This window comes from Cariama cristata, unplaced genomic scaffold (genome assembly GCF_000690535.1).
Source record: "Cariama cristata isolate BGI_N322 unplaced genomic scaffold, ASM69053v1 scaffold5978, whole genome shotgun sequence".
NCBI classification, from domain to species: Eukaryota; Metazoa; Chordata; class Aves; order Cariamiformes; family Cariamidae; genus Cariama; species Cariama cristata.
Window position 1 is genome coordinate 5716 of NW_009630572.1, and position 27954 is coordinate 33669.

General features: G+C 42.8%; 2 protein-coding genes across 2 annotated transcripts in view; one reads left to right on the forward strand and one right to left on the reverse strand.

Moving 5' to 3' along the window:
- Positions 1-5435: 5435 nt before the first annotated feature.
- Positions 5436-7996, forward strand: PRLH (prolactin releasing hormone). The gene is made up of 2 exons (XM_009705593.1): positions 5436-5685; positions 7419-7996. The coding sequence occupies exons 1-2, from the start codon at positions 5436-5438 to the stop codon at positions 7595-7597; spliced, it is 429 nt and encodes a 142-aa protein (XP_009703895.1). The 3' UTR covers positions 7598-7996.
- Positions 7997-12109: 4113 nt separating this feature from the next.
- Positions 12110-27954, reverse strand: part of MYRIP (myosin VIIA and Rab interacting protein) — a 97932-nt gene continuing 82087 nt past the window's right edge. The window contains exons 10-15 of the mRNA XM_009705594.1: positions 19787-19981; positions 15603-15764; positions 13921-14025; positions 13765-13825; positions 12846-12964; positions 12110-12142 (exon numbers count right to left, since the gene is read on the reverse strand). Coding sequence (XP_009703896.1) covers positions 12110-12142; positions 12846-12964; positions 13765-13825; positions 13921-14025; positions 15603-15764; positions 19787-19981 — 675 coding nt within the window. The remainder of the gene's footprint in view (positions 12143-12845; positions 12965-13764; positions 13826-13920; positions 14026-15602; positions 15765-19786; positions 19982-27954) is intronic.

Here is a 27954-nt window from a genome sequence, read left to right on the forward strand (position 1 = left end):
AGATGCACGGCCGTGGTCCTTCTTGTAGCAGGGAGAGAACTGTGAAGCCCTTGGCACACGATTTTGTGGATGCTGAGAGTTTACATGGGCTCAAGAAGCAACTGTAAAAGTAGTCTGTTAAGGGCTACCTACTGCAAAGAAGCAGTTGGCTTGGGAAGCCTCTGGACCACAAGGCTCAAGGGCCTGGGAGAACAGTCTGGTGCGGAATGTCGAAATATGCTGCCCTGGTTTCAGACTCTATCCTAGATGTTCTCTGCTGGCCACCTTCAAAACCAAGATACTGCTGAAGATGGACCTTGGGCCAGAATGTAGGCAGCTGATCATATTAGAGCGTTTTAAATGCTGTCTCTCCTAATAATGATTTTTCTTTGTGTGGCATATTATTTTGCAGGCAATATGCCTGCAATAAGCAAACCTTGTTAACATGAAGGCATGTACAGTTGTATTTTACATGGCAACCTCCATATAGGTGTCAATCGGTGAAAGTGATCGGTGCTATTGAAAGGCTGGCATTGCAGTGCCAGCGAGACTAGAAAGAGTAAATGGGATGAAAAGGGCTCTTACTTCTGTTTTAAGATGGTGGGATCACTTAGCAAAGCAGCAGAACAAGACAGGGTCCTACATATCCTGGAGAGAAAAAGCCCTCACTCCAGCAATGGCCCACTAGAGATCAAGAAAGGATACCCACATTTTCTGGTCAAAATCAGTGTGAAGAGCAGTAAGGGAAAAGATCTACAATGCAAAACCATGAAGAGTTTTACTTACCTAAGAAGCACGCATGCACACAAAATTAGCACAATGGCAGCACAGCCTCTGCCGGGTTCTTGGATGCAGATTGATTTTTAGGTAGGGAGCGCTTGCAGCGTTCAAAGGAAACACGCTAAAAGAAGGTTGCTGAAGAAAGCATGTGTATACATTATTGATTGTGTTAGCTGTAGAAAGACCTTTTGTGCTATCATGGGCTTGAAGTGTTCTTCATATTTTGCAGTTGTAATCCTGAGTAGTCTGAGTAAACTCTGGAAAACTTGGATGAGGAAGACACTTCTTTGAGCTGTTACTAGGTGGAAATTTGGGGATGGAGGAGTATTTCTCAGGCTTCTTTGCCATTTGTGTTCATACAAATACCCACACAGCAAACTATTACACATAAAACAGAAAATTATTTTAATCCCCACAATTTGTGACCAAACCCCACCCCAGTGATGGTGGTGGAGTCATCTACTTGATGCCTGAATACTGAGTAAGGGCAGGGTCAGGCAAAATTTCAATCATGCTTCCTTGTAGAAGAACCCCACAAATTGCCCCTGAGGGGTGGTGGGGGGGGAATCTCATTTCTTTTGGGAGGTGGCTGCAGTGAAATAGTGTTATTTGTACTTTGAGGTTTTCCCAACTGGAAGCATCTTTATAGAAAAACTAAACAACAGATTTGCTATTGAACTTCCCGTTCACCCTAATGGGATTGCAGCATTTCCTATCCACTCTCGGTTTACGGAGCGGGTCATGCCTCAGAGCCCTCTCTTCTAAGCACAGCTTTAAAAATTGTTTCTTCAGGTAGTCAGTCTCACCAGGAGCGGAGCACGACCCCGTGTCTGGAAAGACCTCTGCCAGAGAGCCTGCGATCCCCGGGCAGCGCGGTAACGCTTCACATCTCAGCCTCTCCGTGGGATGGTGCCGAAGGAGTGGAACGCCGGCCAGTCCAACGGCCGCTCCTCTGCCAGCCTTCAGGGTAAACGCAGTCTTAGCTGCTAAAGCAGCGAGAGCTGTAACAGCAAGACTGCGATGACACATTAGTCAAGAGACAGAGTTAAAAATAACCGTGCAGAAGAGGTGCCTGTCGTAGAAATACAATATTGCTCAAGATATTAGCCTCATGCAGGTGAAATTTTCTCTGCCACAAAACCAGTAAGCACCTGCTGATTTCATCAGCTACTTGGGTGCTGTGTTGCAGTATGGCCTAAAAACTTACGTGAGGGTGAGCTGACCCCAGACGTGGGTTAGGGGCTTAATGGGACAACAGCTGCCATCAAGTAAGATCCCAAGGGAAAAGCAGAGGCGGGACAACAGCAGGAGGAACAAGGGCTGGGAAGGGGCACGAGGACTGGCGGCTCCAGCTTGCTGGCCCTGAGAGCCTCCCACTGCCCGTCTCCTCTTTCTCCCCACACCTTGTCCCCAGACATGTGTGTTCCCCCCCAGACAGGCACTCCAGAGAGCTCATCTGGGCAGCACCGAGCGCTCGGCTCTCTCCTGCAGAGAGCATGGCAGCCGGGGCTGCCCCGCTCTGCCCCTGTCCCCCCATCCTGAGGGACATGGCAGCGGCCCCCTCCCCAAAGAGCCGGGGGGGGGACTCAGCCAGCTGTCCTGCCAGACCCCCCCTGCAGTCCCCTGCTGCCGCCCTCGGCTCCTGCTCCCTGTTCTGATCAATGGCTTTCCGATAGAGCCACAGTTCTCTACCCCTCCTTTTGTAAATTTAAATTTTGCTCGCTAGTACTGCTGACGTCCTCCAGCCCACCTCTTGACTCCCCCCCCGCCCGCTTCAAGCCCACTTCCCTGCAGTATAAAAGGCACAAGCCCCCAGCAGCTGCCCTGCTTCTGCTTGGAGCAGCGGCCACCTGAGGAGCAGCTTTGGTGCAAACAGGTGAGTGCCCCTCCGATACCTGCTTCAGCGCTTGTCCTGGCTCTTTTGTGCTGGATTTCCTTTTTTCGTTTGGGGCTTTAGCTTTTCTGCACTGACATACACAGCTGTGCCCAGTAATGTTTGTCCAGTTTTTGCAGCGAAGGAGACGGTGCTGAGGCAACACGACTGAACCTGCGGGCAGTGCCGTGCCCCTGCGAGGAGCCTGCAGCACAGCAGCGTGTCCTTCGTGCCGCTCAGCCCTGGCATGGGCCATCGTCCCAGGCCTGGAATCACCCGGGGTTCGATCTCGTGGGGATTTCCAGTGCTGCTTTCAAACATGAAAACCATTCTCATTTGCATTGGAGGGGGTATACACAGCCGCTGATCTTGAGTAAGATGCTATTTTAGGGCTTAAAGAGTTAAAATGGTACCTTGTCTTCTGAGGACATCCGAGGTAGGTTTAGACCTGGTGGATCTGCAGCAGAGCTTCGGTTTGGTGTGCCGAGAGCCCCTGTGTGCCCAGAGGGAGAGCCAGGCTGGTCTCCCACTGCTGGTGTGACGCAGACCCACGGCAAGCTGTGATACTGCTGCTTCACTGTAACTGTACTTGTGGCGTTAACCTTGCCCTCCTGTGTCAATGGAAATTGCCAGACCACTGTCACAGATGTTGCTCAGCCAAAATTTAACAGCTCTTTCTGCTTAGTGACCAAGCAGAAGTGGCAAGTTGACCAAGTAGCAACGGTGCTGACTTTTGCTGAGCTCCAGGAGCAAAATTATTCCTGAAACTTTTAATTGTGTCCAGTTTTGTTGAAACTAGTGAGCTTTTAAAGTTTTTGGTGGTCATTTAATGGTTGGAAATGTAGGGCACACATAGAGTGACTGTGTGAGGTCTTGGCTTTTTCAATTTTCCCTTTGGAAGAAAGCTGCAGGTCTGTGGGGTAAGGCAGATCTGGACCCGAGGAGATCACAGACCATCTCCCAGCCCCATTACTCGTCAAAGGACTGTGAGTGAGTAACCAGCATTTTGTGTTTATCCTTAAAGCCTAGTGACAAGGTAGAACTGGGGTTAGAAATGCTCAGCATCATGCAGGGTCAAGTTTGTGGCATTATCTCTGCCTCGGTTTCTCCCCATACAAACGAGGGTGGGACAATTAGGAGGAGGAAAAATTAGGGAGGATTGGAGGTGCTGAGCCCCCTGGTTATTTAGGGGTGGCATGTTACTTACTGAGGAGCAGTGGGAGCCATGTGCTTCACCGAAATCCTAGCCGGGTCAAGGGTATGAGCAAAAAGTTCAATAAGTAACGGCACTCTAGAAGGTGGCCGGAATGGCTGATTTGGGCACAGGACCAGCTGGTGGAGACAGAGACACAGCATTGCTCAGGAAAAAACCTGGGCTAAAAGCTTTTCCCTGTATTTTTGTCTTTCGTCAACAAGGAGCTCAAGGCAAGCTCTTCCTTTCTGTCACTCAGTTCCCAGAAAAATCAGACAGCAAGTAATCTGGAAAACCTGTCAGCAGCGCTGTAAGCACATCAGAGAGATTCCTCAAAACATCTGCTTTTTGTCTTACTGAACTTAAGGCTGTGCTAAACATGGAGCAACGAGAGATGTACACCAGCTGAAACTGAAGGCAGAATTCATCCCATGTGGTTTTACATGCTAAGATCATTTAGTCCTGATTGTCATGAGATTGTCATGAGGTATTCAACTTAGAAAAAGTTAATTCACAGTTCTGTTGAAATCACGGGATAAAATCACTTTCCTCTAAGCTGCCTGGTAAGTAACCATCAGTGTGGGAAAAAAAATCTCCACTGAATACTAGGGGCTGAGGAGCTTTGACTTTGCGTTTTAATGAAAGACACGACCAGATTGTCCACATGCTTCTGCTGCGTTGCCTGTGTGGTGTGCTTGAGAGCATCTTGCATAAAAGATTTTCATTCCTGCTCTGCCTGTACTGGAAGCAGGCTAAGATTTTGGCAGAAACAGGGGAAAAATCCCACTCATACACGAGGAGAAACCTCTGTGTAGGCATAGCCCAGAGGATTGCATATAGCTCGGTGCCTGTATATCTACCATAAGCGATGCTTAAGCAAACAGGGCTCCTGCTGACTTCTGTAGGCAGAGGCTCTAGGCTGTCAAATATATAGGCAGACCTTGCATCTTGAAGACAGACTGTCCCAGCGTGGCGGCTGGGTGAGCTGCTGCGAGGACGCCTGTACCAAAAGCCAGCGACAAGGTGCAGGGGTAACCTGGGCCCGGGAGCCTTCACCTCCTGGGTGCGATTTTCCCAACTCAGCACCTTCTGCTCTGCAGAGCCCTTCTCCGGGGGGGGCGGGGGGGCTGGGGGGGATTTCTCATCTGTTTGCATCTGGGTGCACTTACAGGATCAGGACATCTACCAGTGGAGACCACAACTGGAAAGCGTACTTTTGCATGCTGGCTGTGAAAGGGAGTGATGACACAGGAGGAGCATTCCCTTTCATACTGAAATGCATTTAGTTGTAAAAAGAGTATGTAAAATGCAACTGTTAGACATATTTTACAGGTGAGGAAAGGATGATGGAGGTAGTGGCTTTGGTGGCCACTGCCCTCGGTCATCCAGATGGCCACACAGAAAGTCAGCAGCAAGCTCAGGGCCAGGACTCAGGTGTCCTGTGAAGCCACGACAGGGGCTTCCACTGATGGTGAGAAAGAACTGCCCGCTGCAGACTTACCGCAGTTGATGGCTCGCTGCGTAGCCTTTGCCTTCAAACAGAAATACCCAGGACATCCCCAGCATTGGTGTTTCACAGCTACTCACGAAATGGCTCTGACGGATACGAACATGCCATTACAGTTGACACCTTCCTTCACCCCGAGAGCTTTAACTCGTACGTGTTCCCCACACGCACTTTTCTCCTCACAGCCTTCCCATCACTGCTCCGTCATGTGGCATCCAATCTCATGGACACCACGTGCCCAGTGGTCACCAAAGCACTTCAAGCTGGTCACGGTCTACGTGCTGGTGCTCTTGGTATCGCTCAGCTTTGCTTCAGGACAGAGCAGGCCATTTAAACACCAGATAGACAACAGAAGTAAGTATGGACCTCACCTGATGTAATGTGATGGACTCCCATGTGGTGACCCTGCAGTCTCTGGTGCATCGGGGGATCAGGGTTGGTCGGTCAGGCAAAGTTCAACAGCAAATCTGTGTGGGTGTTTCTGTGGTGAAATGGTGTTGTGGGGTCCTGTCCTTCCCTTTACACTTGTAAGTGCATGTACAGAACCTAATGCCCTTCTCACAGCCCTTAATTAGCCAAGGGAAATAGCGTAATTTTTGATAAATAGCAGAGGAGACACTAATGTACAAAAGATTGACAAAGAAAATGTAAGGCAGTATACACTGAATATTTAAGCAAATTTTCAGCTGTGTTCTGTAGCCCTGGGGTAGTTCACAACTTCTTCTATACAGTAACAAGGAAGCAAGGGCCAGAAGCTTAACTTCGCTTTACAGACATCTTCATTTCTCTCTGGAACCATGAGTTGTCTGAAAGTCAAAACACAAGTGGTTGAAGTGTCTCCATTCAGAGATGCTGTGAGGAACTGAGGCTGGCCAGCTGAGGGACAATACCATATATCCCAAGTAAAAGCTAACGCACAGTCCAAAAGATTTTTGAGAAAATCTTTGTCAGGAAATCTCATCTTCCTCCAAGGAGCAAAGGCTGATAATTGTATGTGGAGTGGGAGAGAGGGGGTGTGGGGAGAAAGGTGCGTGGGCTTTCAGTGGCATGCCTTCCCCCATTAAAAAGCACAAGAGATGTTAGGAGCCTCAGTTTTTAGGTACGCAGGTGAAAAAAATGAAGTTACTTGGGTTTCGGTGGGTAGGAGGGGCGTTAAACACTGTGCAGAAAGACTTAAAAGATGTATTTATGGAGAAATTTACACGCAAAGTGAATTTTTTATTTTCTCTGTTCAAGCATCAAAATGCACAGGGGAAAGTTCTGCTGCCTTGCCTGAGACTTTCATATGACTTAGATGATATATAATGCACTTAAATAGAAATTTATTCCTGTTCCTTACAGTCCTCCAGCTTTGGAATGATTTGGCATTTCCTTGGGGTGGCATCATCTCCAGCGCTTTGTAGATTATCCCTGTTGCTACAGCTTAGTCTTTTTATACATCTATACCCCTCTCCACACCTGCTCTAAAACTAGACTAGAGTATAAAAATAAGTCAAGTGTACTTCAGGTGCTTTAAAAGAAAAGTAATCAATGAAAACAACTTCCTAAGCGAACAAGAATTAGCTTTTTATGTTTACCTCTCACACAGGAATTCCCTCTGTACTCCAGTGGAATTGTTAGCCTGTAGAGATAGCATACCTGGTGCACACAGCAGAATGGGAGGCTGGACAGTAGGACCTTCAGGACTTTAGCTAAGGAAGGAGAGTTTAAAGGTCGTGGAACAGGGAGCTACTCTTGCCTTTCTGGATGTAGGCTGCATTGTAACCTCTTCCAGGGTTCAGATCAGTTTTAAAGCATGCTGTGAATTTGAAGCACTGGAATTTGATGGGTATTTTGGCTTGCGTTAGAATTGCAGGTTGCAGCTCAGATGGGTGAAAATTAATTTTGCATCAGAATCCTCTTCCTTTGGATGCTACACATGGAAAGCAACCCTCAAAGGCACTAGAAAGTGGTGTGTCTGGCTGCAGCCTTTCCCCTTCTTTTTTTTCCCTGGGCTACAAATAAGCCGTCTAACACCCTCAAGATATTCAGGAAATGCTGCCTTTAAGCACAGGGGTAGGTGCTTCACTGACTGCTTTGAATTCCAGGTCCTGAGATCGATCCCTTTTGGTACGTGGGCCGTGGCGTTCGCCCCATCGGTCGGTTTGGGAAGAGGCAGCTGAGCAGCAGCCGTGGCAGCCGGAGGCCTGTGAGCAGACACCTGGATTTCATCCTGGACGCTTTGTGGGAGCAAAAAGTGTCGGGGACAGAAGACAACAACTGGTGATCTCTGTTCCCCAAGGCGGTGACCCAACCTCTGTTCTTTGAATTATGCCCTCCCCCTGCACCTCAGTCCTCCAGTTCTGCTTTTGCCCAGCAATCCCACGCTGCTCTTTGTTCTGCTCCTTGTGCCAATTCCTTCAAAAAGAAACATGTTCAGGGTGCAGGAAAAAGACAATGTATGGACACTAGCACTGAGTGCTACCATAGCTTATAAAAACGTTTCTTCATCTTACATCCCCACCAGTCTCCTGATGCCGTTCGCTGTAACGTTAGGTTTATTCAAAAACCACGCAGCTTTTGTGCTGGGATGTAAACTCTGCAGTGCTAAGTGTATGATGAAACCTTCCTGTCTCATTTCAAAGTCAATGGCTGTTGATATGTAAAAATAAAAAGCAATGGTTGGAAGAAAGAAAAAAGGCTCTCACTAATTTTTACAGTACCTGCATTAATGGCACGAAATGCTGGTGCTCTGTGTGTAATTTTTATATAGATTGTTAACATCCTCTCCCAGGAACGTGGCCCTGAACTACCCACTGGCCCGTCATGATTCTTCCTGTATGACTGGAGAGATATACTAAGGAACAAAAAGGAGCTCCTATCAAAAAGAATTATTTTTTTCCTTGCTGAAGAAAAAAATAAATAATGGCTCATTAAACTCTTCAGAGGAATTTTGTGCCTACCACATGTAATCGTGCACCATTATCCAAAAGGGGCAAGGTCCTCAACTGGCTGATTCCCTTTAAAACAACATAGTTGTTTGTAAGAACATTATCTGATCAAGCTAAGGTCACTCTTTGAGGATCACAAGCCATCTACCATCTACTGTATATTAGTCCACATCAAGCAGCCTGGGGTTGTGGCTCAATACTCATGTTTGCCATGGTAATTCACTTTGTTATATTAATTTTATAAGAAATGTTATTCACAATATGTTTAATCTTGGTTAGTAACTATTACCAGCAATAATATTCAATAATATTCAAATGCAACGTAATCTATGGCTTATATCCAAAAAAGTTCATTTATAATGTAGCTGATGACCGATGGTTAAGTCTGGGCCATGAGTCATTCTGCAAAAGACAAATGAGAATGAACTTGCATTTCTAGTTGTGCGTTGTTAGGAATTACTACTAAAGTTGAATTAATCATTGCAGATAATTTAACCCTTTTTTTCTCTTTGCACACGGTCTGTCAGCAAGGGCAGTATTTTTATTATAATGAGGTAGTTACTACTATTTATAATACAACATATCTGCTGTCCCAAAGTATTACTTAAAATGTGCTAGTTTAAATGAACGCTCTCATGGTGGAGAAAATATGCTGATAAAGAAATATTTTGATCAGCATTGATCGCATGGGACTTTGGAAGTACTAGAGTAAGATTACCGGCAGAGTTCTTGCTCAGTTTGCAGCAATCCCAGCGAGAGTTACAGAAACTGCCTGAGAAATTCTGTTTGGGATGGTATTTCGCCCAACAGACTCGACAGTTTGGAGAAGACGTGACCGTCTGATGTGGCTAACAGGCCTCCTCCCGGCCCAGCCCCGGCGGGCATAATCGGACCCGAGGGCGTTCACGCCTGCGTCTCCCCTCGGCTGACCAGGGTCGCTCTGCAGAGCTGCCCGTCCCCTGCCTTTGACGGGGTCACTGGTGGACAGGCAGGACCCGAGCACGGCGTGCGGCAGCGCTCTGCACCCTTCCTGGCTGGAGCGCACATAAATCCAAACTACAGAGAAGAACTTCTGGTTTTTTCTTTATGGATCAAGTCCTTGAAAAGGCATTCTTTTCATAAATCGCATTTACTCTTTTATAATTTCTCTTGACAATAATTCTTGGTGAGTACGCAGATAACAACAACAAGGCAAGCTTAATATTCACTCAGACTTAATCAAATAGATCATATAGTCTTCATTTTACCCATTAAAATATTTTCATTTATAAAAATTAATCTAAATATAAATATTAACACTAAAGATTGAAATCACTTGATGACAAAATAAATCTTTGTGTGCTAGAACATATGCTTTTATGATTTTTTTAAAACAGGAAATTATATCTTTGCACATATTTGGCACAATAAACATTTGTAAAAATTCAAATGCCTTATAGCAGGTGGGATTTTTTTTTGATTTTTTTTTTTTTTGCAATGCCTACACAGTACACATTTTCCTGTCAAAGAAGACTGAATATTTTAACATTGTAGCACGATAATAGTTGCTTTTCATGCCTCTTAAGGAAAACAACCTATTCCAAACTTTGTTGGCTTGTTTAAATCACACTAACAGAACAAAAGCCAAAGAGTTATTCTATTAAAATTAGTAATTTCTGTATTGATATTACATACACAATATTAGTTATTATCTGTTAGACGAATATGTATACCAACCACCATTAAAGACATTTCATAACACGCATACCTGCATAAACCAGAACCTGGGAATGTGTTGTATACATACATGAGAACAGTCAAGGAAGGAGGAGGAGACTGGATAACAAAAAATATTACTAGGCATCCTACTCTGTTTAATCTCCATTACTGGATTGCATATATAAATAAAATCTATTTGTTTTAAATATATATTTGTATATTAAACAGAGTGGGCCAAATTCTGCTGTCACATCTGTGCAAACCAATTTCAGAGAACTAGTATTGTGTCAGAGTAAAAGAAGGAATAATTTCACCCAGAACAAACACACTGAGTCAGATCTTGGGCAGACGGAAATTCCTTGAAGGGATGGAGTGACGCTTACGTATTCTAGGTGGGAAGATGGCTGCATTTTGTCTGAGGGTTCCTTACATGCAGCTGGACATCAGAGTACTGACAAGCTAGGTGTCAAATGTGGGTGGCAGATTTGAAACTGGCACTGTTTTTCCAACTGTCCTATCCAGACATTCCTCACCTTCTCCACCTGTCCCTCTAAATCCAGCCTAGCCAGGAAATTTTCCCAATCTTGCCCATCTCAACCATAGACATTTCATGGCCCGGTGTCCCAGGGGACAGCTTTCCTGCCGCCTGGCACTCTGCTAGCAGGCGTTTGCTGGGAGCCCAGGGAAAGGAGCATCAAGGAGCAGCTCTCCTCCTTCCCTGGTACCCACTGCTCTGGGGAGAGCTCACCACTCCTTCAGGCCAGCCTGTGCCCTCCTTCACTCACATCAACCCAGTCTGCATTTGGGTACCTGCTCTGCACTTGGTGTGGAAGATAAGGGATTCACTGGCTTATCACCTCCTCTACCTCCCTCCTTTCTATTCTTCAGAGCAAAAAGTACCACAAATTGGCAAGGGCCTCCTCAAAAAGGGTGAGAGGGACACCCTGTAAGCAGCATCTTCCCTCCTGGGCAGATATCTGCTCAAGGGCCTTCCAGTTTGGCTCACCTTTCAGTGGTCTCAAGAAATGAAAGACAACATTTTACTATTCACAATCCAATTCAGAGTGGTCTAATGGTAGTGGGGTGCACATGGCCACCAGCGACAGGCCCCCACTACTCTACGTTGGCTACAGACTAGTAAAGGAAGAGACATCTGGGCCACATTTGCTCCCTCGTCAGAAAAGCCAGACAACAGCAGAAGGGAATCCCTTACAGGCTGCAGCCACCCTACAACCACCAGCCAGTCAGCACAGATCTCGTCCACAACGCTTTTACTTTCTTTTTCCAATCTTAAAGATTTGGTCAGAATTGATTCTGAACTACAGCATGGCTGGACACCACCAAGCAGACAACGCTACCAAGAACAAGAAGACATACAAAGGTGTTGGTTTCACAATAGTGCTCAGATGTTGCCAGATGCCAGGATCGTAACTCAACAGACATCTGGTCCACATGTGCTGCCACCAATTCATGGTTCAATATGACATCCACGTTCCCCCTGCTGCCAAGAGCTCCGGAGCTAGAACATTAACTCTGCCAAACGTACCCTCAGTGAACAGAGAAGGCTTTGCACATCGCATCTCCTCCTACAAACCCTGTCAAAACTTCTACTGACTCCCTGGGAGCAGAGGTAGGTAAACCGATTCTCCACTCCTACCATGCAGCTGAAAAGCAGCATACACTGCACAGCGTTGTTCTTATTGCTTGACAAGACAGATGCCTACGTGAATACTAAGAGGCCAGCACACATGGGTCACAGGTCTGCTTTGTTCTTTCTTTTTGTACGAAATATTGGCCTATAATTATGATTGACTGAGTGTACAAAAACATACTGCAGTTTAAAGACGACATACTTTAGTACAATCAATAGGGAGAAAAAGTGCATCTTAAAATGTGGAGCCTTGCTTTTGAAACTCAGCATCCTTTCTAGAGTCTTGTGAGAACTTTAAGGCAGAGTTTCCTTTAGCAGACCACAATGCTGAAGACTTGGACAGCTTTCTCAGTGAGGTATCCAAACGAAGCCCTATAACTGAGGCATTGTGGGTTCTTGAGGGTCCATTTTCAGCTGGACATACACAATGGCTGTTAAGTAAAGGCACTCGAGTGTACAGCCTTAGGCAGTGTGTTATTGGCAGTAGGGAAGTATAAGTTTAGTACATCACAGCAGATCCTACAACAGGTTCCTAGAACAGAGAGGGACAGGAAAGAAAAAAAAACATCAGTGAAACACAAAACAAGCTTGCTGAAGCCTCTCTGGAGCCAGGTCCTTCCCTTTCTCACCTCCCTGCCCATTTTCCACTCATCTAGTGGCAGACTGCTTTGGGACAGGCAGATTTTTTCCTTATCCCTCTATGGCTGCTGTAGAAGAAATGACTGGCAGCTGTCCAGTGAAGCCTATTTGTTCAAACCCTGCAGAGCCAATGCCTGGCCTACCAACCCTGTAAATTCCACTCAGGTAACCTTTAAACATTTCTCAAAAATTAGTGAGATTCAAGGTGACTCTCACCTGCTGAGTTACAGCATGCAGCTGGCTCTGTGAGGGTCTGGTTCAGAAGTCTGAATTGCAGGGGACCACTCATTTATTTATTTTTTACAAATAAGGGTAGCACATTCCTGGAGACCTGGCAGCTAGGGTACCTTCACACAGACTGACATTCAGGAGCTGCCATACTATGGTATATAGTCATGCTATACTGTGGTATATAGTCAGACATCTTCCAGGACACTGGTCGTATTTGTTCAGAGCTGCCTCAGCGGTCTCTGTTCTTCTTCCTCAAACTATTAAGAGAAATTTTGTGGAAGATGCTGAAATATAGCTGCCTACACAGATACCGTTACCTCCCTATTTACCAACAGCAGTTTTAAAAACATTTGTTACAAGTTTACCATTAAGTCCTTGGCAGTGCTTTTCCTCTCTTTAGTTCTTTGTGTTAGAGATCCTTGAAGCATGAAATTTCTGTTAAACGTTCTGACAGTGGTAACTGGAGAACCATCTATTTTTTCACCTGGGAAAAATACAAAAAGGGAGATTTTTCACATAACAGATTGAAACAGATGTAATAATACTCCTGAAGAGTCACAGCTTCTAGAGAGAGAAAACTTCCCCTAAGACGTATGAGGAAAACTGAATTTAATTTAAATGAAAACAGCAGGCTGTGATACTCCAAATTTATTAAAGTTTGAGTACATGTCAATCAGTGGAATTACACAACAGTAAAATAAGAGTAATGCAAGGTGAAGCAGGCCCTAGAATTGTCAGAGATAAGGCACTGTGGGGTAAAAAGAAAAAAAAAAAAAGAGAAAACATGAAAGAAAAAAGCACTTTATTTTATAAAGTCAATTCACAGTCCTACCCTAACATATCAGGAAGGGTGCTCAGCTACATCACATGGACTGAAATCTGCATGCAAAAGCTTTAAGAAAGCAATGGTGGGTTGTGGAGGGTGGCAACTGGCGTTGGGTAACTAAACACTGCGGCTGCTTGGGCCTCACAAACTAACCCCAGGCATGCTGGCGCAGCGGCATCCCTGTTGCAGGGCAAGTATTCAGCATTCCTCATTTGCTTTTCCCAGCCTTCTGCTTCTGCTCCTATTGATGTACCACTGTCACAACTTCCACTGAAGAGAAAGCAGTGATGCTTTTTAACGTGACAAATACGTAATGCAAGCACAATGGGAAATGAGGAGGGTGGACATATTTAGGCTTTCTCTGTTCATTTCCTAACTTAATCTTTCCCCGACTTTGCTGAACTGTACATTACAATGAACTCTCTCTCTCTCTAATGTATGTAACAAGTTAAGTGCACCTTTTATTGGTGGAGCTGGAAGTTTTCTCCTCTGCTGTCTTGATGTGTCTATTGTATGCATCTGTAAACAACACATATGCATTACTCAACTCCATTACAGAAAAAGAGGTAAGATTTCCCCAATGCATTTTTGAATACTACATAATGTTCTGGCACCTGGTTTGTTTGCTTTTGATCCCGTTTCCTTGTCAGGCGAACACATGGAGCCACGTTCAAGCCTGCAACACTGAGAGCTGATATTCTGCTCTCAATATCTGAAATCTTCAAAGAAAATAAAAGAGAGAGACAGACAGATGGGGAGGGGGAAAAAGAAGTTTTAAAATTACTGTGGATGCCACTACTAAAATATATCCCTCCCACAGCCAAATCCTCTTTAATCAAAAAATATAAACAGATGGCTAACTTCTTCAGCAATTATGACACTTTCCTGTATTCTTTAGTCCTGATGTTAAAAGGGGCTTAATTTGTTAGTAAAGATAGAATACAAGAACAATCCAACCTACCTTGTGACTTCAAGGAAGAGGCATTTTACTCTATTTGAGGAAAAAAAGAAAGGAGGAGAGAAAATCTACGTCTGCCATCTCCCAGTTACCTTTAGCTGCATAATCCCAAATTCCTTCAAGCTGTGTTTTTTCAAAGGCTGCACTCAAAGACTGACTTTGTGGGACATGTTTCCCAATTCCAAATTAATTTCATGCACATGCAGAGTACATCCTCTGTCACAAAATGTAAATGTTTTATCTTAAATATTTATAATTTAAGTGTCTATGTATGTTAAACACAAACATGCATAAAATTCCAAGAAAGCAAACATCTGGGGGGAAAGAAGTGTCAGGGAAGTCAGACATAGAACCTGACTCCAGATTCACAGTGACACCTGAAGCCGTTCAGTCTGCAGAAGACCTTCTGTTGGCCTCTTTGTCATCCTCCTTTCATAGCTTAGCCCTCTCTCCTCCTCACCTCTCAGCCCCATTAACATATTTACCATAAATAAATGACTGAAGCCAAAAAAACATCACTGCCAGTTCGCTGTCCAGTGCAGCAATGCACTTCTGACATCAGACTCTCAGATCTTTGCTCAGTCCTAAATTGAGCATGCTCCCGCTGAATAAAATAACCAGGCACTTCCCACTAAAGCCTGGCAGAGGCAGATCGGAGTGCCTCGCTCGGTACAGACCAGTCACTGAAATCACCGGCAGTGAGTTGCTAGCGGTATTGGCCCCTTGAGGTCTGGCAGTGTTACCTCCTTCAGCTCTCAGCACCAGATCGCGTTCTGTTCTTCTGAGCCCCAGACTTCCTGGAGCCCGCTAGAGAGACGCTAGATCGCATCTCACGAGAGCAATTGCCTTTTGGCTGGGCTGTGTGCTGCTTAGCAGCTAAATCCCAAGGCAGGCTTGCAAGTGCTAGGCTCTGTGCTTGGCCCAGCAGCTGGCTGCTGTCGGCCTTTTTGGGTAGAACGGTACCAACACTGGCTTCTTTTGGGAAGCGCTTTACAATCTGCGGATTAGAGAAACGGCCTAAGACTGTACGTGGAGTCTGACCACAGCCAGGAGCGTGACATGGAGCTGCCTGGCAGCGAGGAGCAGGTTCAGTGTCAGCACTGCAGTAACAGGCTGGTGCACGCCCACGTCCAAAAACACGCTAGGGGAAGAAACACACAAATATGGTACATCGGGCTGGGCCGAGTGATGCATCTCAGTTTTGCTTTGCTCAGCTCCTATGATGCAGTCAGTCCACTGCAGTACAAAAGAATATCTAAGTAAGTCTGCGCAGACAACAGGTAAGTGCTACGCAAGGCAGTGTGAAAGCTGCAGATGGGCAGAGGCTGCTGTCCTCACCTGAAGCTCCGCGTGATGAACCTGGGCGGCTGCTGTGGCCACCTGATCCTCCAGATCAGCCAGCTCAGATTCTGCAGTGACACTGTTGATCTTGCGTGCGGCGTCTTCCAGGTTGGTCAGCTGCCCCTCCAGGCCGTACACCGTGCTGGCTGTCAGGTATACCTGCAAGGCCAAGGCAGGGAAAGGTGTCAGCCATTTCTGTTCTGGGGGCACGGAGGTTTGAGCAGACTGCATCTTCCACCACACCTTTGAGCTTCCCTCCTTGCTAACCCACTACAGGGAGACTTAATCTGGCAGAAAAAAGCCATGGGGGAATAATCTGAAAACACACTTCACAGAGAGAAGGGAGGCAATGAGATGGCTGCACTCCAAATTTCATAGGTGCTACAATGGTATTCCACAACAGATTTGTTCCAGATTCACCAGCAAAAAAAAAAAAAAAAAAAAAAAGCGGAAAAGTTTGCTTTTTTTAATTTTTGATATTCAATTGCACAACAAAACCCCTAAGTCTACAAGGGGAAGACAACAGATCACACCTCATATAAAGCTGTGTTTATCGAAACATGCCTAATGCCTTCTGGCAATCAAAACTCTGTAAGAATAACTGTTCAGAAGGATATGGTTATTAACTTCTTATAGAGTAACTGTGCTTACATGTACAATAGAGTTTTCTATCCCAGCCTGCTCTCATCCAAATATAAAGCAGCCAAATCCTTCTTGCCTCCTGGCCCTTTGGAGTGAATCTGTGGAGCGTCAATAGACTTATCTGGGCCACATAAGAGAGAATAACAGACTTCATAATTTAGAGATCTTCCCTAAAAACAAGCAACTTTAAATATTTTGACCCACCTACAATACCTCTAATAACTGCAGGTAAAGGTTTCGGTTCCCATTCAGCTCCTCGGAGCGATAATTCATGATACACTTGTGTTTTATGTGTGTCTCTTATTTCACAAAGAAATCTAAGGTACATGGCTGGATGGAGGTCTCTGGTTTATTGAGAAGGGTAATTTTCAAGCATTAGCTTTTGACATCTGTGCTTAAAATTGTGCAGACTCATGTGAAAATACTGCACCTTCTGCCTATTTACTAGATAGCCAAGAGACCGTTTCCATGAGGGTGGTAACAGCACAGTGGAAATGAAATATATATTCTGATTTTCCCCATCGGCAGCCTCACTCACTCTAATAGCAGTAAAGACTCTGTTGCTACAAAACTAGCATGAATTAAACATGTTCTGTGGCTGACTTCATGGTTCAATAGGATCTGAACCAGATCCTTCAGCAGATACCTTCACTTCATACATGTTTTCCACTCAAGTCATCATATCTGCCAACAGTTCCTATATCATGCAGTCCTTTGACATAACAGGTATTCAAAAAATTTCTGGCCATGCAGTGACTTTATGGATCAAAAGTGGTGGAGAATGACTAGATTAAGATTTAAGTAAGTGTTTACTTTTTATTATTTTTTGTTTTATTATTGTTTCTTAATTGCTTGCAATAGCTTTTTTTCCCCATTCTATCAGTTGTTTCAAGGCATAAATGTAGATACATTTTTTTCATAGCTGTGACTTTGCTAAGAAACAAATTCACTACATCTTGTATGAACTGCATCTTGTAAGACCACGGTCTAACTGCAAGCGTGAAATCTTTGAAAAATGTACCTAGAACAAATAAGTGATCTGATTTAACATCTTTGCTGAAGTACTTGGAGACACAGGTGGGCCATAAAGTTAACATGCTGATTTAAATAGAAATGCTCCTGCTTTTGTGGGTTTTAATTATTCTTTCCATGCATTTAAATGATACATCTTTATGGTGCAACATACCACAGCCACTTCAGATGAAAAGGTCATTTTTTAAATTTCCCTATCACACCTAAAAGCTCAGAGAAAGAAGAAAAAGGAACATTATGGACAGAAACATCTTTAGAAAGTTAAAGAAAAGATGCATTTAAATGCTCTGCACAATAAGTTGTACTTTTCAAGAGGGGGGGGGGAAAAAAATCTAAAGAAAATAGGACTGACAGAAAAATGGGGGAAGGGAAGGTCATCAGTGTTTTTGTAACTCAATCAGCCCCTACATTTGTTAAGTTTTAATTTTATTCAGCATTTTCCAGCTAGATCTAAATAAAAGATTTTTCTAAAGAATATTGTCTTTACCTGAGCAATCATTGCGCTTCCAAACAGCAATGGTGTACTTGCAGGTCTCCACTAAATTATGCCCTTATGCATACATTCACATTCAGATTGCGGAGACTTATTTTACCATCATTTTGGTATGTACAGCTTCCACTAAAACCCACTCGACCTCGTGCTGGTACAGACAGCCCTACATTCCCCACACTGGTGCATGCACAGTCACCGAAATGCTACAGAGAGCAAAGGTGAACCTATACACACCCAGATCCTCGTCCAAAATTTGCTGCAAAGAGGACACGCTGCATGCAGATATGCCCCCAGCTGTACTGGGAAAAGATACACTTTCCTGGATTTCTAAAGGCTCTTTAACTCTACTGTGGAGTGTGGTGGTAAAATCTTGAAACCATGAAGTTTTGCCATCTACTTCTTATCCTGTGTGGGGCAGAAAAAGATGTAGTGTGGGGACACAGCAAGGCTGAGCTGGATGCCTTGTGAATTATGCAGGGAACTGAGAGAAGCTAAACCAGAGCTATGCTGCAAGGAGAGCAATGCCAAAGCAAGAAATGCTCTGCCTCAGCATCCAGCCTCTGCTCCATGAGAAATTCCTGGCCCGAATGAATAACTAGGGGCCACAGCACCAGAGATGCCAAAGCTCCACAAGGATGGAGGCATTGTTGGAGTGTAACTGGGTAAAAAAAACGCGTCTCAGATAGTTTACAACACAGTTCTCCACAGAAAAAATGTGGGAGAAACTCTCCCCAAATTGCTCTCTGTCCTCCTGTGGAATTTCTTAGTTTTTCTAAAGGTGTGGTCCAGCCTGGACTTTGATTTTTGTTCTGTATTCACTCTCCTGCCAGATGCATTCTGTGGTGTTTAGTATTTCATGGGGGAGAAAATATCTACTTATCTACTTCTATGATTCTGAAAAAAATTAACCAAACTCAACTAGACATTGTTGTGAGGGTGCATCTGTCACTTAAGAATGAAATGGATATCATGGCAGGTGGCACGAGGAAAGCACTTTGCTCGCCTCAAGCTCAAGTTATAGCCTTTCAGAGCAGGACAGGCCCAGTGCCAGGACTGGTGGTTACTGCCACAGATTATCTCCTGCTCAGTCCAGAGCCGGTGGCTGTTGTGGAAGTGTGTTTCTGTGGAGGAAACTCACTTTATCCCCCAAGGAGAGATTCCATCTGAAAATTTTCTGGGGCTAAAGAAAATCAGGGTCTATTTTCATGAATTGATCAGGATGTTATAACGGGACAGCCTAGATTCCTACCAGATATTTAAGAGCTCCTAATGAAGGAAACAAATCACGGAAATGTAATTACTTAAATGCGAGAAGAAGAGAAAAATCGAAAGTCACAAGTGTACCAGCTCCATTAAGTGGATGCATAAAAATTTCCAATGAGTAGTGACTTCTCTCTATGATTCAGCATTGCACTTCTTCCTGCAGATGACAGGTACTCATGAAAAAGGATGGATGGTTTAGATGTGGGCAAACAAATGTTTTTTTAATTCAGCTTCTCCAGCCTGCTCTTTTTAGCAGTGCAGCAGGCAGCTCCGGCTCCCTGGGTGCTCAGAGCAGTATGCTGGGGATGCATGGCTGGAGGAAGAGCTTCTCCACTTCTCTGTGTGACAAGGGACACGCTTTCCCTGCCTGTCCCTACAGTAAGGAGGTTGTGCTGGGACTTGGAGACGTGTGGCTTCAGCCAGGCATGGTGCAGCCGCACAGCCACAGAGGCTTGGAAGTCTTAAGGTAACTTCTGAGACAGAGGTTCTAAAATTAATTGTAAACTCCGAAACATCCAACTCTCCCCCTCCCCCAAATATTTTCAAGTACAGATTAAAAAAACCCAACACCACAGCAGAGCACCCCTTTGAAACAGGATTTTGTGTTCTGTCTGTGTATTTGTTTAATAACCCAAAATTAATTCTGGACATCCGCTGATGCTGCCTATGTGCTTTCCCTTAGCTGTTGGCACACACACAGGTACACTGACTCACATGCGTGACACTTTCACGTACTGATTTATGTTCTTACATTTTCTTCCAGTGTGGTGAGCTGCTCATCCAGTCTGACGGGGTCGGTCCCCAGTGGGAAGGTCCCTCTTCCTCTGTCCTGAATGTCAGCTGGGAAATCGCAGGGACTGGTGGATTCTGCTATCAGTTCTTCAGTGGCATTGATGACTTTCAGGACTTCTGTAGATATGTTGCAGAGAGAGACAGCAGAGTACTTCTGTTTTGTTACAAGAGCAGACAGAGAAAAAACCAGCATTAAATTAGCACAGAGGGGCAATATGTAAAATCACCTTGCTAACAGCTGCAGCTTTAGCCATTCTAAAACAATATACCTCGCTAACTGCTGTGAACAGACACAAGAACTGTCTAGCGAAACTGGAATCTACTTCTCTTTTTCTCCTGCCCTTTTCCATATATGCACACTGCTACAGCACGCAAAATAACATACACATGCAATGCTTCTACAACACAATTTCTACTGGAGGGATGCTCAAATCTTATCCCAAAGGAGTGCACAAATATCCAGCTTTAAAATCCAAGTGAGCTAGATCAGCTATTTTTGCAATAGTGTTTTAAGCAGGTTTTTAAACACAATCTTCTTTTTTGGGTACTGGCAAATAGATGTGGAATCATCTGTCTCCATATCCACAGGAGGTATCGCATTGCAGCTGCAAACACAGGAGAGCAATCTTCAGCAGCCCTATGAGTGCAGCATTTTACAAAGATGTTTGCTATGAATTATATGATAGCCCTAAAAAACAAAGGTTGAGCTATAAGCATGTGAACACTTGTATCCTCATTTTTTTTACATTTCAATTTACCTTTTTTTTAATATTTATAAAATAAATTATATCAAATACCAAGGAAAAGCATGCAGTTTTATCCATATGCTTTTTTTTTTTTTAAAAAAACAACTATAAGCCTTTTTATCAGTGTTCCTGATTTGTAATTTGTAATTAACTATCTTGATTCTGATGATTCTCACAGAGCTTTAGGCTTGAGGACACTCCTCTGATGGCAATAACATTTCACCTGATGCACCTTCAAGCATCAAGCTCGACATCCAAACTATACAGCTTGAAGATTCAGCCAAAGCTTGATAAAGCCAATAAATACTGTCGCTGAATTTATGTGCAATACCTTTAGCGTTGCTTTGCCTAAAAGAAAGTGTGGGAAGTTTAGACCTAAATTTAATTCATTCCTCAAACCTTCAAATACTTATGCGTGTGAATTAGGGGCCCACCCATCTGTAAATTTTCCCACAAACCAAATATCTGAGGATCAAAACTGAGTAAAGAGTCAGTCTTTGGATTCTGTACAGTAAATTCTATAGTACAGGAAAGTATAACTGATTAAAAATGTCTGTGTGTTATGTAAATGTTGCAATAATTGCCACATTGGCCGGCCTCCTAGGCAGGATATAGGAGAAATAATGTTCCTTTGCTTCACACAAACTCTGGTGGGTTTAACTGGAAAACCTCTTTTATTATCTCTTTCCTTTAATCACCTGTTCATTTTTATGTTAGATAAGACTTTTACTGAAAAACTACTTTTTTAGTAGTGTATGCTCAATTGTTGCATATCAATACATTAAGACATCTTTAGCACTGTTACTTCTCTGAATTACAAGAAATGATTAGATACAGGAGATTAAAGAGAAGGAGAACAAAGCAAATACAGTATGCTACAGCACTCAGATTGTCAGCTTGTTAGGACAGCCAACACAGCCCCAAACAAGCAGGCCTAGGACTCTCTGACTGAGAACAAATACTTGAACCCCATAAATAGCCTACTGTTTTTTCCATTTATTTTCACAAGTGCCAATTAGGTTAAAAACAGATCAATAATTTTATAGGGCAGAAAAAGAAATCAATGTTACTTTGTTTTATTATTTGCTTTTACAAGTACCTAATTCTTATTCTATTCTATGAGTAGTGAACAAAAAAGGATAAAGGCCAGACACTACATTTTCTTCATCATCTTCACTGATGTACGTTCTCCATTTCAAGAACTGTAGCCTCACTTTAGTGTTCATTATTTCTTGAATTTTTTATTATCCTTTGTAGTTAATGACAGATTTCCAAAAAAGATTAAATTAAATTAGAAAAAGGTGTTCTTATACCAGAATATGAGAATCTATATTGGCATTTATTACAGACTGATTACTACAAACCAGGTTTTTCGGGTTGTGTTTTCTTCATAAAGTGTTCTGTGATAGGAAGCTTTATGAAATCAAGATTTTGAGTAAAATATTCTACCTTCTCAATAGGTAGTGGATAGGGGAAGAAAAGTTCTACAAGAAAGAATAGAAGAATCGAATCAAATAGAATCGAATCAAATAGAATATTTTTTCAGCTGGATGGGAGCTACAACCACCACCTAGTCCAACTGCCTGACCACTTCAGGGCTGACCAAAAGTTAAAGCATGTTGTTAAGGGCATCGTCCAAATGCCTCTTAAACACTGCTAAGTGTGGGGCATTGACCACTTTCCCAGGAAGCCTGTTCCAGGTTTGACCATCCTCTCGGTGAAGAAATGCTTCCCAATGTCCAATCTAAACCTCCCCTCCTGCAGAAATGTGATTTTTAGCTTTTCTAGAATTTTGAGGTAAGTTCTTAGTGGCAGATGCTGCTCGACTTTTAAAACCAAAGATTTGTTTCCCATTAAACGTTGCACAAGGCAACTAGATGAACGTTCTTAACGTGTGTGCATCACTGAATGTATCTGGATCCTAGCCTGCAGGTATCTAGACACAGGAGTCTCAACGTTAAAGCTTTTCTTTAAGCTTGTGAAACACCGGCTTTTATATGTAAGATTCAGTAATAGAGTTTAAACACCATAAAGAAATACATAGCAAGCAAAAGTGATTTTCCTTAAGAATATATGTGAAGAGTAGATCTGCCAAAACTTAAAAGCACATGCAATATTTCAATGTATTTAAAAAATAAACTTTGTGAAAATTTTCTGCTAAAGGATATTTAGAACTCAGCTTTGTCCTGGGCTGTGTTTTACAGAGAAGCAAGAAGAGATTAATGTCTGCCTGAGGGAGACATAAGATCAACATGTGGGAAGTTCAGGGGTTCTCAAATTGGAAAAAATGGGCATTCAATCAATGGTTTTGTGTATGTTTTTACCTCTTTGAGCAACCGTCAAAAGCTGCTAAAAAAGCTCATGTTCCAAAATGGCCAGTTTGCAAACCTAGTGGGGTGCTCTAGGTATAATTATTTAACATGTATAAGGGAGGGGGCAGAAAAAAAGTGTCCTGGAGTTTTAGTGGTTCACAACCCTCTTCCCTCCCCGACCACCCACGCCAAACTTAGGATTTATGAGGTTCTGTAAGAATCACCTAAAATTCGCAGACACACGCACCCCAAGATCATCCTGGTAGGTGGACATTTGAAATCGCTATAAAGACCTCTGGGCTGCCTAATTTATCTTGCCCTTGCAGGAAAGGTCACTGTTAACACCTATAAGTGATTCAAAGAGACAGCTATCATGCCATGATGAAGTGTCTCCCATCTGTCTTGTCAAGCAAGTCAAGGAACTAATATGGATGTGACAGACGCAGAAAGCAATTTCTATTACAAATATCTAGCACAGAAAAGCTGAGTGCAACCATTCTTCTTGAAACACTGGGATGCATTCTGATTTCAACTGTGCTACCCTGCTTCTGGATTAATACCACCCCTCCCAAATCAAATCGATGCAGCTGATCCAAATTTGAATATTTCTACTGGTTATGAAAATCTCATTTTTTACTGAATTTGAGACTAAGAGTTTAACGGAATGAGGAAAACATTCATTTGTGCTTTTTATAATAATTAATGCCCACGCTTACAAATATGTTAATGACACAGTCAAAAGGAGAGGCTCAATTTCCCCGAGTTCTTGGTGGGAGAGTTTTAAACCCAATGAAATACTAAAAAAGTGTGTGCATGCAAGCACATATACATATATGTGTGCATTGAATATAATAAAAAGCATCTTGTAAAACTACTTTACTGTCATTTCTATGTGTGATTGGACAGATGGAAAGGATTCTTGTTTTGCTGAAGATTATGTTGCAGCGGTGTAAGCTAGCTCCTGCTGACCATTAGCCATTTCCCTTCCCTTCTGCTGTCTCTCTTTCCTTTCCCTGCTGGTGCTGCCAATATTTCCTTTGTTGTTTTACTTAAGGATGCTACACTGGAAGGTGCTTTATAAAACAGTATTTGCATCCTTGCACAAAGGATGATGAGTAACAGAAGGAAAACAGGATGATAAAACTGAAGCAACGTAAGCGTCCAAACTGCTGAGAGTAGGTGAGCATTAAGTCCTTGTACGTATCTCAGCAGCCTATGACACTTCCACATCAAGTTTCCTTTGCATCAACATTATTGCTTTTATTTTTAATGCTCTTAAAGTAGTTAAGTTCTCTATCACTTGCAGTAATTTCTTCTCCACGTTGTACTCAGCCATTAAACTGGCATGGGAGGCAGTGACTTGCAATTCAATAGAGAAGAGCTGACATCAACCGTTAGATCAAGACAAAGAGCAAAAAAAATTCCCATCGCTAGGAGCCCTGGCAGTATTGACCACATCCTTGATGACTTGTAGTGCAATCATTTTTAGCTCCACTCTTAAGCTGTTCTATCACGCTTCGAGTCGTGTGCCTGTTTTGCAGTCGATATCCCTCATTTTTCTGTAGGGAGTTGAGGGGGGCTGGGGAGAAGAGTTTTGCTTTGCCACTGGTTGATTCATCTTTTCAGAGTGACCTGACTGAATCCAAACTTGATGAAAACAAAACCAAAACCCAAACCCAAACCTGCCTTCCTCATCTTCCCACCCCATGGGAGCTCACTGTACAGCTTTGAGAAGGCCCTGGAAAGCCCACCAAAAGTCCATCTCCATCGCAGGCAAGCAAGATCTGGGACAATGGCCAAGCCACAGTGTGGGATGAACAGAGCCATCGATGTCCAACTACCAATGGCAATTGTCAACCCTGACCTTCAAAAGATCTTTGGTCTAAAAGCAAGCCCAAGCCACTCATCACCACAAAGACTGGGAAAGAAAGCTAAAATCTGCCTTGATATTTGATAGAAGTGTACTATGATAAACTATAGTATTAAGGAATTACTCTTCTGTGCAAGTTTAAGACTTCCTGCCTTGATCTTAACATCAACATCTTCATTTATGGGCACTCGTTTAGAAAAAGAAAGCTAAATTATCTTACAGAGTGAGCTATTATTCTACTGACATTCTCCAAAGTATGACACAAAGAAATACAGTCTCTCTTTTTGACTATGTTAGGTAATTCTGAATATTAGATTTTTACTAACTAATTCAATCCACTGTCCTAATCTAGTTACAGATGTTACTCCTAATAATTTGTCATGCCTCAATTCTAGAGACAAGTTGCCTATAATCATGAGAAAGGAAGTTATTTTCCAAGAGGTGAAACATGATGGTCCAAGTTGGACATTGAAATATTTAAATCTTAAAATCCACGCAGGATTCTGTAAGAGTATTTATAACGGACACAGGCTGATGACATTGCACAAATGGAAAAATATTTTTTCTTTAAAATCATCCTTGATATTTTTACTAAAGAAAACAAAGATGATTAAAAGGTGATTAAAATTCATAGTACAAAATTTAACTCTAAGAGTGAGGAAAAAAGAAAAAGTTGAGAGGAGGAGAGTTTTGCTGAATTAAGCATCAACTTTTGACACAAAAAAGTGATTCTTATTTTATGACAGAAAGAACGCTATGGAATTAATTTGCTTACCACTATCTATGACATACTAAAAATAGCATGTATTTTAAAATATAAGATAAGTATATATTTGCTCAGAGAATAAAATGAAAACCTCTTTTAATATCTGATTATCATAAGCTGAGACTCAAATAGCACAGAATATGAAACCTCTTCCCACCTAGATGAATGATAAGCAATAGACACTAGCAGCAAAGTAAGAAAGTGCCTGCTCACTGTATACAATCTCTACAATGAATTAAGGGTTTTGTTTATTTTTTACATTGGGAGCTTAGAAAGATTTCTGAAGACCACTATGGTCAGGAACTGCTAAAAATCTTACTGCTGAAATAAAATTTTAAATTTTTTCCTTCCAAATTTCTTAATATAAGTGAGTACACGAGAATAAGAAGATCATACACCTTATCTTTGTCTTCTGTTCTTCTTTACTGATAAAACAAAATTCTCATCACAAAGCCAAATAAGAGAGCTGGTCTGCTCCACACATCTACTTCATGCTCATCACTCCCATCATAACAGAGGGCTCGCTGTGATTATAAAGTAATTTTCTGCAATGATTATTGACTGTGGCCAAAATGTATGATTTTTCAGGCCTAATATTTCCAGGAAAACATTGTGAGTTTGAGAATTTTGCTTGGGAAATGTGGAAACCCTCAATATCACTTTATAGCATCTCTTACTATGTAAGAGATGTAAGAAGACACAGACAAAACAAAGCATTCTCACCTGCTGCAATACAGTGGATAAAAACTGCAGCTTTAAATGAAGATCAAAAGCCTTTTGTTTTTCCTAGATAGTGGGAAAGCAGTTAAATAAAAAGGCAGAAAAGTTATATTAACAGCTACAGAGGTTAACATTTATATAGTTTCAGACTTACAGAGAACTTTAGGATGAACAGCAAGGATAGAGAAACTAGCAAATATAAAATACCACAAAATACAGATTTTACATTTATTTCTAAAATATTTAAAATAAAGCAATGCCTAACTTATTTTTGTTTGTGGGATGTAGAATAACAGATCTCATTAGGACAGATATTGCAAGTGACACATCATTTTTTATAAAATGAAACAGATGGGAAATACTGATTTCCACCATCACAAAACAAAGCGGCAGTAGGAATAGAAAAAGACTTTTGCAGCTGTGTTAAGAAAAAGAAAAGCCAGCTATCTTCAATTTTTGGGTCTACACGATTGCAATTTGGACACTGTGCATGTCTCTGGTGACAACAGGGTCTGTACCTCACTTACGCCACAGTCAGATGCTCACGTCGGAAACACCCACCCGAGCTCAGTTAAGTAAGATGTCTTGTGCCGAATCACTTTCTTTGCTGCTGTCCCTCTCCTGGACTTCACTGTCCCGAAACAAACAAGTGAAACCCTTCATACTACCACTCTCAGGCATCGAGTCAGTAGGCTTACCTTAATCTCCCTAATTGACTTAGGTCTACTTAAACTAAACTGACTGGTTTTGCCTCGAAGCAATGACACAACCACAGCTGCCCCCTTGGCTGTGCCATGACAGAAGCATCATCCAGCTGGGAAGCAGCGTTTTCTTGAAACTCTTCCAGCTAGATCTGAAAGACCTCATCTGTCACTGCCAAGTCTCTGAGCTGCTTACAAAAGAAAATAGTGACTTTTTTGTTACAGTCTATTTCCCCCCCATTTTGTTACAGCAGCTTACACTAATCTTCACTGATTTTCTGTAACTGTATCTGTAAAATGGCTTTTGCATTTTCTTCCTAGAGTAAACAAATCTTTGGTGATCAGACAACTGAAGGAGATTCCCATTGCATGTACACTGGACAGAGCTGGCTTGGGCGTGCAGGCACGTAAGTGTCAAATCTGAGACTATGAGAATCTTGTTTACAGACGCTGCAATCCCCATAGGAAGCCAGCTGAAATCTCATGTATTCTGCACTTCTCCTGGTAGATTCAACAAGGCTTTGATTCAGTTGCTTAAACATAGGCAGACAAGGTGTGATTTGAAACAGCTTGAAGCACGAGAGGATTTTCAGACAGCACTGTCAGATATGACATGGACCTGGGAGATGCTTGTTTCCTCCGGACTAGCAGCTGGCAGCCCTGTGGGGTGCCCTAGGGTAGCTCCGGCGGACTGCCTACAGCCACGCTATGGCAACCCTATGGAGCCCAGAAAGTGTCAGAATTGGAGGAACACAAACATCACTGCCCAGTTTTGACAACTTTTTAAAAAGAAATTTTTATAGTCTCGAAGCAACCATTTTGCTTGAAACCAAAGACTCATATTTTGACAAAATAAACTTAGGATCAACTAAATTTTCCATACTAAAGACCAATAAATAATAGTACATACATGGGAGAAATCTCTTGAATGGGATTTCTGCCCAGCAAACTACTGAATCCTCGGTTTAAAACTGAACATATACTTGCCTGCTTTGTTGAATTGGGAACTTTG

Excerpts from the sequence above, each read along its gene's own strand:
- PRLH (XM_009705593.1), top strand. The coding sequence starts at position 5,436 with ATGCCATTACAGTTGACACCTTCCTTCACCCCGAGAGCTTTAACTCGT. Across the intron at positions 5,686-7,418 it reads ACACCAGATAGACAACAGAA|GTCCTGAGATCGATCCCTTT; the intron begins GTAAGTATGGAC and ends TTTGAATTCCAG.